The sequence below is a fragment of the Mus musculus genome, chromosome 7 (assembly GCF_000001635.26).
Source record: "Mus musculus strain C57BL/6J chromosome 7, GRCm38.p6 C57BL/6J".
Classification (NCBI taxonomy): Eukaryota; Metazoa; Chordata; class Mammalia; order Rodentia; family Muridae; genus Mus; species Mus musculus.
In genome coordinates this window covers 66,706,365-66,718,124 of record NC_000073.6, presented here as the reverse complement: position 1 = coordinate 66,718,124, position 11,760 = coordinate 66,706,365, and the positions used below count along the sequence as shown (strand labels likewise).

Here is an 11,760-nt window from a genome sequence, read left to right as displayed (position 1 = left end):
AGTTGACTATTGGAATAGAATCAAAGATCCTGAAATAAACCCACACACCTATGGACACTTGATTTTTGACAAAGAAGCCAAACCACACAATGGAAAAAATGGAAGCATCTTCAACAAATAGTACTGATCTAACTGGATGTCTGCATGTAGAAGAATGGAAATAGATCCATATTTATTATCCTGTATAAAACTCAAGCCCAAGCCTAAGTGGATCAAAGATCTTAACATAAACCTGGATACATTACATCTAATAGAGGAAAAAGTGGGGACTAGCTTTGAATGCACTGGAACAGGAGACAACTTCCTTAACAGAACACCAATGGCTCAGGCTCTAAGATCAACAATTGATAATGGGACCTCATGAAACTGAAAAGCTAATATAAGGCAAAGAATAGAACGAAATGCCAGACTACAGATTGGGAAAAGTTCTTCACCAGCCCTACATCTAACACAGGGCTAATATCCATAATATATAAATAACTCAAGAAATTAGACATCAGCAAACCAAATAACCCAATTAAAAAGTTGGGTACTGAGCTAAATAGAATTATCAATAGAGGAATCTTAAATGGCCAAGAGGCACTTAAAGAATATTCAGTGGCCTTAGTTATCAGGGACATGCAAATCAAAATGAACCCGAGATTCCACCTTACACCAATCAGAATGGTTAAGATCAAAAACCCAATTGATAGAACATTCTGGTGAGGATGTGGAGCAAGAGAACACTCCCCTATTGCTGGTGAGAGTGCAAACTTGTACAACCACTTTGAAATCACTTGGCATTTTCTAAGAAAACCAGGAATAGTTCTTCCTCAAGATCCAGTTATACCCCCAAAATACCCCACTATATCACAAGGACACTTGCTCATCTATGCTCATAGCAGCTTTATTCATAATAGTCAGAAACTACAAACAACAGAAATAAAGAATAAAGAAAATTTGTTACATCTACACAGTGGAATACTATTCAACTATTAAAAACAAAAACATCATAAAATTTTGAGGCAAATGGATGGAACTTGAGAATATCATCCTGAGTGAGGTACCCCGGAGCCAGCAAGACAGATGATATATACTCATTTATAAGTAGACATTCGCCATAAAGTGAAGGATAACCATGCTTCAATTCACAGACCCAAAGATACTGGGTAATAAAGTAGGTCCCAAGGAATGATGTGTAAATCTCACTCAGAAGGGGGAAATAGATAGCCACTGGAGGTGGATGAAGAGAGAAGACGGCGTGAGGAGGGAAGCAATCATGTCAATCAGGTGTGGCAAGAGGTGGGGGGCTGCAGAAGGCTGGGAGTGAGAATGGAAATGGGGGGGTCACTAGTGATTAGCTGGGCCTGGGACAGGAGATGATACTGGGAGTCTATGGGGGTGACCCTAACTGAGATTCCTACCAGACGGGGATAAAGAGACTGAAGAGGCCACCTCCTGTAGCCAGGCAGGACTTCCAGAGGAGGGAGGGGGACATCAATCCACCCACAAAGTCGTCAACACAAAATCTGTCCTGCTTACAAGACGTGCAGGGATAAAGATGGAGGAGAGACAGAGGGAACAGCCACCAGCAACTGCCTCATTGGCTGAGACCCATTCATTCCATGGGAAAGAGTCAACCCCTAACACTATTAATATCCTGCTATGCTTGCAGACAGGAACCTAGCACGACTGTCTCCTGAGAGCTTCATCCAGCATCGGAGGGAGGCAGATGCAGAGACCCATAGCCAATCACCAGGCAGAGATCTGGGACTCTTGTGGAAAAGTTGGAGATAGAAGTGAGCAAGTTGGAGGGGTCAAGGACACCATGAGACCTACAGTCAACTAACCTGGGACCATGGATGTTATGGAGCCTGGGCCACAACCAGGGAGCTTTCAGAGGCTGGACCTAGGCCCCCTACACACTTGTAGCAAATGTGCAGCTTGGTTTTCATGTGGGTCCCCTAACAACTGGGGCAGGGACTGTCTCCTCTTTCTTACTGGTTTCCCTTCCTCTAACTGGACTGCCTGGTTAGGTCTCAGTGAGAGGTTGTGCCTAGTCCTGCTGGGACCAGGTGTCCCAGGGTAGGTGGTAGCCAGGGGGGCTCCCCTTCTCTGAGGAGAACGTAAGGGGCGCTGGGGAGGGACTTGTAAGGGTGTGACTGAGGGGAGAGAAGGGAGGGGCTGTGATTGGGATGTAAAGTGAATAAAAAAATTAAATGTTACAGTGCAACCAGAACTTATCTTGTGTGAGTGTAAGTGAATCTAGGTGGATGTATGTAGGCTGTATGAAGATCGCATGCTGTTTTATAAAGAGACTGTCAGTAGATTTTGGTTTCATGATAGGGGTAGCGATGGGTCCTGGAAGCCATGCCTCTGGATACCAAAAGGTAATTATATATATAAGTACACGAGGATGTAAATGTCTCTGCTCCTGCCCAATACTTTTCTTAAACAAATGGAAGCCCAGTATATTCTTTTCAGTTTTGAGTGGAGAAGTTTCATATCCACAGCATGAACACAATGCATTCTTCTTTACAGGTCTGTAATATTCCAATGAAATGCCTAGTCTTGTCTTTTACAACGTACAATCCTAGTTTTACATTTTTATTTACTTCTATCTCAGTACATTGGTGTTTTATCTGCATGAATATCTGTGTAAAGGTGTCAACTCCCCTGAGGCATTACAGACAGTAGTGAGCTGCCAAGGGGAAGCTGAGGCAAGAGGGCTGCACACAGGAGTTTGAGAACAAGCCAACGGCAAAGAGAAAGGAAGCAGGAACGGCTACCAAGCCCTGCAGTCCAAAGCTTTCCTCAACATTGCAAGGCCTGTGACTAAGACAAATCAAGGTTAAAAATTCAAGTACACACTGACAACACACAGCCTCACCAACATGTCTCCCTAACCGTTTTGACATCCACACTTCTATTTGACTAGGCTTTTCTGCCTTAAGACAGGGTTTCTTCCTCAACTTGAAACTGGATCTTTGGACAAGGAGGAGTAGTGGATGTCTCCGATCAGGGCAGGGCAAATCAAAGCTACAACGAGACAATGTTACTCCAGCTGGAAAGCTATGCTCAAAACAGAAGAGAAAATAACCATGGTAGCAAACGATGCAGAGCGTGCAGAGATGGAGATGCATCATGGATAAGATGTGCAGCGTCCCAGGACATTACACTGCACATCTTGATTTTAAGCTTCTGGCCTCTTGAGCTCAGAAGATAAATCTTACTTAGTTTGGGCTACAGAATATGCAGTCATTTGTCATGGCGAATTCCGTGTAGTCTGAACTAGCATAAACTCTCAGCTGTAGCAAGCTGGGCCAGTTGACCTGTCATGGGATGGTCCTTTCTCAAACACTACTATGCTCCATAAGGCAAAGACCCAGACACGCATGTTTGCAGTTCTTGCTTGTTTTTATTTATCTTAGGTAGACGCTTTCTATCAAGGAGAACAAAGCCGAGGACAGATGCTGCTGTGTTACCCAGGGCTCAGACGTTAACACACTTGGCCTCCACACCTTTCAACAACTTCAGAAGTGCCGCTGGGTTATATGGAAAGAGATTTTTCTCCTGCAAACGGTAAATTGCTCCCTGTAGCTCCTCAAGGCATTTCACTGTACGAAGAAACAATCCCACTTGCCAGACAGTCCCGTCTGCAGCAACTCTACCCTTGGCAGAGAAGGGAGAACTGGACTCTGCAGAGAGCAAAGGCTCCAGGCTATGTTCCTTTTGCTCCTCCCATGTCCTAGGCAGGCCCTGGATCTCCTCAGACCTTTCTTGACATAAAGATGTCTGTTTGCTGTTTGCTAAATGCTCACTTGTGGTTTCCTCCTCAGAAGCTTCGGAGCTGTCATAATCTACCAGACTCTGCGGTGTCCGGGAAGGTGGGCCATTAGCTGGCACTGGGAGAGTTTCCTTGGGCATCATGACCTGGCTCTGGGATTCGGAGGAGGCATCAGAAGCCCAGGGGAGCCAGGGGCAAGTGTTCTCTCCAACTGGAGAAGCCGGAGCATGAGGCACTGTGAGGCTGGTGCTTCTGCCACGGGCAGGTGAGGGGACAGGATCATGAACAAGCATTCCACATTGTGATTCCACTGCAGCAAAGAACTTGCAGATGGACAGAAAGTGGGCCCAGTCTTTCTGCAGCAGTTTTAAATATTTAACAAAATATTCAAGGAAACAGGTCTCTGAGGATATCAAGAAGTCGAGAAGAACAGTAGAATCGAATGCTACATTCTTCAAGAAGAATAAGAAAACACAGTGAGGGTTACAGCCATGTCCATGTGTGGAGCGGATCCATGCTTCCTTTTCTTGGGTCAGACTTGCCGAAGCATCCCACTCTCTGAAAATGCAGACAAGGGAGGGCTCAGGCTCACAGGTCTTTACAAACATGTTTGCACACTTACTTGCATATCGCTTTAAAAGGAAACAAATCAAAACTGAATCTGCTCACCACTGACCAGTTTTAGTTTCTGTCTGCACAAAAGCCTTCTGTCCTTTCTTCTACATCAGAAGCCCCCTCTCCAGGACGACTTAGTCCATGTTTAAAATGCAACACCAAACTATCTCATCAGGGGTAGACGTGTGACCCCAGACTGACCAGTCAGAACATGGCCTCTAGATCCACAGTTAATCAGATCCTCCCAGAGATATCTCTACAGCTAAGAAACATTACAACTTTAAGACTGATAAAAAGGAAGCTAGAAGCTGCTGGCGGCCAGACCCGAGGAGGAGTCAGTCTGTGAGATCATAATCAGGAAAAATAATGGCTAGCATGATTTCTCTCTCTCTCTCTCTCTCTCTCTCTCTCTCTCTCTCTCTCTCTCTCTCACACACACACACACACACACAGAAACAACCACACATATATAGACATCCAACCACAGAGAGACACAGACAGACACAAGAGACAGACAGATGTGTACACACACATGCGGACACACACATATACACAGTTTTACCTGATGCCAATTTGATGCCCTTAGAGCTCTCAACCAGGCCTCAAAAATTTTTCTATTTTTGTTTAAAACAATTTGAATTGGTCTCTGTCATTTACAAACAAGAAAACCTTAGCATGGTGACATTTTCATACCCAAGGCGTGGAAATCTCCCTCTCTCCACACTGTGAACCAAAGCGAAAGCAATGAGACTCACATAAACCAGAGGAGGAGTAAAAGGGCAGTGCCCAATGCAATCAAGATCCACTCTTGAACTTTCCATCAGGAGTTGATACACTACCAGGACTTCTGTTTCTTGAGTAGAACCTTTGAAATACTTTGAGTGTTGCACTTGAGTGACACCTTTGAAACTGGCCCCACTCACAGATGGAAAGCAGTATTGCTGCCCTCAGCAAATTAATCACACACACACACACACACACACACACACACACACACACCACACACATATACACTACATACATGCACACACTATACACATACACACACACACACACACACACACACACACACACACACACACACACACACAGAGAGAGAGAGAGAGAAAGAAACAGAGAGCTATTGCCAGCGGGTCCTAATGTAGCAAGCACAGGCTGCATTGCCAATCATTAGTGTGAAAGCCCTTCTCCCAGGCCAAGGGAGAGGGAAATGAAGCAGGGCTGAAATAATGGAAAGGATCAGCACTGTCAGCTTCAGAAACAATTCTCACACTGCTGCAAGGATAGAGCAGAAACACAATTGGGTGCCAGTGTCCCAGCAATGTGCCTCCAGGGGGAACAGCCCAGGTGTCAGTGTATGAAATGCCAGTTTGGAAAAGCTCCTCTGATTCTCTATATTTGCAGTCGCTTTGACAAGGCAAAACACAGCAGATAGAAGCTTAATTCAGACAAGTAGTTTTGGAGGTTTAAAAACAATGTTAACCACCAGCTGAGGTTCAGAGCTGGTACTGGCTTCCCCTGCTCACACAAGCAATACCTGAGTATAATGCAAATCGCATCCATTTTCATGCAAGGCAGAGCTGAAGCAGGAGGAAATCACAAGAGAGTCTACCCCAGTAGGGAAAAGAATAATGCACCAGATAGAAACCCACTTTCTGATGTGTGTGTTTCTAGCCCAAGTTATTAGAAATACACAGACCTGGTCAGCTGGAGGTAGATGCTCAGGGAGGCTTTGGCAGCCTCCAGCATGTCATCGTCCTGCTCTATGAAGACCCTGGACAGCCACTCGCATGGGTTGTGTGGCTGTAGAGAGGGCTGGAGGTGAGGCTTTAAGAAGGCCAGTAGCTCGGACATGAACGTCTGCAAGGCAACTTCAAATGACAGAAATGTCGAAGTTCAGGGAATGCTTGCTTATAAACACACAAATACCATCTTGTCCATATGCAAATTTGTGTATGCATTACTGTAATCCACACTCTCAGAAAGCCCTAGACGAGGTATTATCTGATCCACAATGGAGAAATGAGGACAGCAAAGGTGACTTATGGAAGGACACACGTTTAAAAGGTACGGTCTGGGCATCTACCTGCCAAAATCGAGTCACTGTTTGTCTAAGAGATAACTATGTGATCTCACGATGACAGCAGGGTGTAAAACTGAGTGGGCAAAGGCCTCTTCCTTGGTGACCACAGCTTTCTGCTAACTATAGACTGCTAAGTCATAAAAAGAAATAGCTTCAAAACGACAGAAAAATCTTCCTTCCTTCCTTCCTTTTGTTTGTTTAAGAACCAAAAGAAAGTACAAGTATGGCAAAAATCTAGACTTCTGGGAGTTTAACTGCAACTCAAACCTCTGAATTATGTAACAGATGCCACCTAGTGTTATAAACTGTAATCGTGCTAATTAAAACATCCTAGGATCCCTAGATCATCCTGAGAGGTCACCATAGCTGAAAAATCAATGCTCTCTCCTAGTAACTGCAGGCAGCCTGCCTGGAGACCTGCACTGTTCACTTCCCTGGTGCCATGGAAGACATGTCCTCTTCAACACCACATTGAAAACTACTCTTCCAGGCACTCTCAACCCGGACTGTCACTTTCAAGTAATGTGCAACAATTCCTTTATCAACAGAACTTCCCAATAGTGTCAACATAACTTCTGATTATCAGTAATCAATATGAATAGTCTGGGTGCTTTTATGAATAATATAATTAAATATGAGCTGACTTCCATTTGCTTAGTAGTGATTCAAAAAGCAACTATTTTTGTACTCATTATCCAATGCATGTTAATTGTATAAAAAAGCTCACATGCTTCTTGAAATTCCAGTCCCTTACAACCCCCTTTACCTTTAAAAAGTATTTCCTAAGTTTAGCCAGGAAAACACAGCTAAATTACTGAACTGATACTAGCCTCAGTACTCAATAGTCATGAGTCCTCTTCGTAAGTGAAAACTGAATTGTATAGAATTTTGAATAAAAGGAGCCTAGAGAATACCTTTCATCTCAGCTGCTGAGGTGCAATTCTGGGACTTGATTTCTAAGGACTTCACTGTAATTAAGCTTGCTGCTCTCAGGGTCACGTGATCAGGACCAGTCCTGAGTCTGCATCCAGGTTGAACTTCATCCCCTCCAAAGCAGGAAGGCTTTCCAGAAACAGCCAGTGCCTTCCACAACCCCACATGTACAGCGTGCAGAAGTGTGTCAGCTAAAGTGAGCATGTCACTGTCCAGAAGGTGATCTGGTGACATCAGGGAGGGCGCAGGTTCCCGGCAGAGGTCTTCGCCCACTTTACAGAGAAGGCACTTTTTGACGAGTATAACCAACTTCCTTTTTATAAAAGCTGGAATAGGCCAGGCAAGAATATCTAGAGCATGGGGTTTCAAAAATAGCATCCTCTGGCTCCTGAAGTGCAGTTTCAGGTGGATTCTGGAGGCTACGAGAAGCTCAAGCAGCTCCAGAAAGCACATCAGGCTGCTGGCTAAGTTAGAGGGGCTCTGGAAGTCTCCAAAATGCTGGGAAAATAAGGAATTGTAGAACACTTCAAAAGTAATGTCAAAAGGAGTCAAGAGCTGCTTTAGACTTTCTGTAATTATAAAACAGGAGTTATAAGCAACAGGAAGAACAAAAGCTTTCTTAAAACAAAAGTTTACAATTTAATCTGTGTGTGTGTGTAAATAACGTTGTAAGATAAAAAAAATAGGTTTAAGACTAGTTACCTCTAATAAGACCAACTGAGAATACACAGATTAACAGCTAATTACTAAAACTTAATGCATGCTTTATGAATATGGGCAGACTTTACAAGAGATGGTTGATGATTAAGTTTTCATTTCTTTTTTAAAAGGTTACCTCGAGAGATAGTTCATCTGGTAAAGTGCTTGCTGCGTAAGCATGCTTACTGAGTTAGGATGGCTAGCAGTCACAGAAAAGTCAGATATGGTGGCACACAACTGTAACACCCGTGCTGGGAGGTAGAGCTGGAGCTCACTGGCAGCCATCCTGGCTCAGCGCATGAGCTCTGGGCTCACTGAGAGATCTTAGCTCAATAAATATATGGGAAAGGCATCGAGGAAGACACCGAAGATTGACTTCTAGCCTCTACAAGCACACACATATCCACACGCATACGTTCATACACCCAATACATACACCACACGCCACTCCAAGGTTATGTTCAATAAAAAAATCGGGCAAGATCGTAGATTTTTCCATACTTCAAGAGAGATGAGTATAACATGAGTCTTACTCTTCATTATAAATGCCCAGCCCCTGAGGTGGTAATCCTTTGTGGACAGGCCATCTCTACCTGCTCTCTGTGAATGTGTGTCTTTAAGGATCTCTTTTATCACAGCTGTAAGGATCCAGAGGCAACGCACTGCTTCACCACTCTCAGAGGACTCCGAGAGATGCTTCTGGCAGAAAGTGACCCAGGAATTACTTAACATTTTCTACAAATGAGGGGAAAAGGGGTAGTTATTATTTTGTTTGTAATAAAAAACTATCACACAACATACAAAATGTTGTTTACTTGTTTGCTTGAAAAAAGTATGCTCTGACAAAACAAAGAAGGAAAATATTCTAATACTCTTTAAGGCAGGAAAGGCAACACAGGATAGAAGTGAAGGATCAAAAACAACTATGAAAATATCCACATGTCATTTAGTAATGATACACAATGTCTTTCTTTTCTTTATTCTCCATTCTACTATCTAAATATTCTACCATAAACACCTTGCATATTCAAAGTGTTATTTTAAGAAAAAAGCAATTGGAGCAGGAAGACAATAGATGCTTGGATCTGCGTGTGTTTGCAAGCACAGGTACGTGTGTGTGCAAGTGCACAAGGTGGCCTCAGGTGGCCTCCGAAAGCATTTTCTTCTTTATTTTTGGGGGATCTTATTTCATTCCTACATTTTTGGATTTGCATTTTACTGTGGGTGAAAGTATCTTATTAACTCAAATATGTGAACTTTAAAACACTCAAGAGAAATAACTAACGTGCTGGCTTCTGACCTTCTCTCTCAGCTGGAAATACAGTAGCGAGGCGAGGCACTTCGCAGCCATGTGGGACAACAACTTGTCAGAATTCTGGAGCATGCGCATCTATAGCAAAACAAACACCGTTCGCCACACTGCTGAAGCCTTAGCAACTTTACTTAGTATCTTAATCTTTTTAAAAATGGCTCACCAATTTGGAATCGAGTTCAACAGACTGCAAAAGGACTTCAGTTAGCTCTCTGTACCCCTCCTTTGCGTGGGTCTCCGTTTCATCAGACAGTACCTGGCTCAGCATCGTGTCAATCACTGTTAACTGAAGGAGCTTCATCTCCCGGGTTCTGTCCATCTGAAGCTGTCTCTTGGGACACTCCTGTGCTCCAGGAAGGGTGGCCACCTCGTGGGAGGATGGCCCATGCTGGCCTGCCATGCCATCAAGCACACCACTGGCATTAGACTGAGCTACAGGGAAGGCTGGACAGCCATCTTGTTCTGAGAGATCTGGGTTGAGATAGAAGATGTAACCATGGACGTCATCTTCAAGAGTGGTTCCAAGAAGTACTTTCCTGTATAATTGATCCAAAATTTCTTGGACTATTTCCATTTTGATATCCAAAATGTATCTCATAAGAGAGTCAACAGCCACAGGAGTAAATATTGAAGACTTAGAAATACAATGGATCTCTAAGATGTTTCCTCAGTGAAGCCTGAAACAGAAAAGGTAATTTATAATTATGGGTGTTAAAGCTGTATTACAAGTGAAACAAGACTGTGTTCACTTCGGAAGTCTCAAGTTAGAGATAACAGTAGTTGTTGGACTCCTCGATTGGAAATTATTCTAACACTTTAAAATCACAATGACGAAATGCACACTTTACATGTAAATATCAGAACATAAAACTCTTTATAGTGTTGTTTGGGGGTGTGTGTGCAAAAGGGTGTGAGTACATTTGTGCTTGTGCATGAGTGTGCTTATGCATGCTAGGCTTCTGAGCTTCATCCCTAGACTTGTCTTTTAATTTTTGTTTGGAGGGGGAACTCTGTAAGCTGCCTGCAGTAGTAGGCTGGCCTTGATCTTACTCTAGCTCAGGAAGCCTTGAACTTATGATCCTCTTGCATCAGACACCCAGGTATCTGGGACCATGGGCTGGTATCACCAGGCCCAGGTGAAAAACACCAGCTTTCCTGTAACACTTCATGATGGCTGCCTCAATTCTCCATCATGGTACTGTTGAACGGGGAGCCAGACTCCTTTATATGGGGAGCTGCAAGCACACTCCAGACTGGTAAGCAACCCCTGCCCTCACCCAGTCTTTCTCAAACCTCTGCCATCTCCCAGCCAAAACACCATAGCATCAGGTACCAGATTCCGGCGACTAGAAATGCCTGCAGACGTTGTTAGATGCCCCAGTTTAAATCCACTGGGGTAAATCAAAATTTTTACCTAGGATAGCAAAAACTATTCTCAACAATAAATGAACCTATGATGGAATCATCATCCCTGACCTCAAGCTATACATTTGTGAGCAATTGTGATAAAAACTGCATGGTACTGGTACAATGACAGACAGGTAGATCAATGGAATAGAATTGAAGACCCAGAACTGAACCCACACACACACCTATGGTCAACTTGATCTTTCTCAAAGGAGCTAAAACCATCCAGTGGAAAAAGGAGCATTTTCAACACCTCTATGGAGCGCACAAGGGAGGACACCCACTCTGGAAAAAGAATATTGGAGATGTCTAATCAGGACATGGACATAAAATCTGAAATTAATCCTTACATGATGTTACATTTTTTCTGATGTAAAAAATTATCCTTTTAGAAAAAAAAAAGTAATACAAAGCTTTGACCTCTTGTCAAAAAATACACAGTACACAAAACATCTTCCAACAACCTCTTCCGGAAACATGGTATATAAAGCAGATTTTGAAGCGCTAGACTCAAACAAAATTAAAATATTTGCTTTCTAAAAAATCCTGCCAGGTGTGGTGGCGCATGCCTTTAATCCCAGCACTCGGGAGGCAGAGGCAGGCGGATTTCTGAGTTCGAGGCCGGCCTGGTCTACAAAGTGAGCTCCAGGACAGCCAGGACTATACAGAGAAACCCTCTCTCGAAAAAAAAAAAAAAAAACAAAAAACAAAAAACAAAAAAACAAAAAAAAATCCTATGAAGCTGAGACTGTTGCTCAGTGGTAGAGTCCATGATCAATATTCATGAGGTTCTAGGTTCAATCCCTGGTAGAGGGAAAAAGAAAGAGAGAGAGAGAGAGAGAGAGAGAGAGAGAGAGAGAGAGAGAGAGAGAGAGAGAGAGAGAGAGAAAGAAAGAAAGAAAGAAAGAAAGAAAGAAAAAAAGCAAAGGTACTTGTCTTAGTTAG

At 43.4% G+C, this 11,760-nt stretch overlaps 1 protein-coding gene across 13 annotated transcripts in view; it reads right to left on the bottom strand.

Moving 5' to 3' along the window:
* Window positions 1-868: 868 nt before the first annotated feature.
* Window positions 869-11,760, bottom strand: part of Lins1 (lines homolog 1) — a 27,440-nt gene continuing 16,548 nt past the window's right edge. For 2 of the 13 annotated variants that reach the window (XM_030243014.1, XM_030243013.1), the window contains 6 exons: window positions 9,665-10,085; window positions 9,397-9,486; window positions 8,690-8,831; window positions 7,379-7,895; window positions 6,081-6,252; window positions 2,573-4,324 (listed from right to left, as the gene is read on the bottom strand). In XM_030243014.1, the coding sequence (XP_030098874.1) occupies window positions 3,472-4,324; window positions 6,081-6,252; window positions 7,379-7,850 (1,497 nt within the window). In that variant the 5' untranslated portion in view covers window positions 7,851-7,895; window positions 8,690-8,831; window positions 9,397-9,486; window positions 9,665-10,085 and the 3' untranslated portion in view covers window positions 2,573-3,471. Of the gene's footprint in view, window positions 4,325-6,080; window positions 6,253-7,378; window positions 7,967-8,629; window positions 8,832-9,381; window positions 9,487-9,571; window positions 10,086-11,000; window positions 11,101-11,760 lie in introns of those variants that run through there. The other 11 variants (XM_006541221.4, XM_030243012.1, XM_006541217.4 and 8 more) reach the window with 10 other exon arrangements.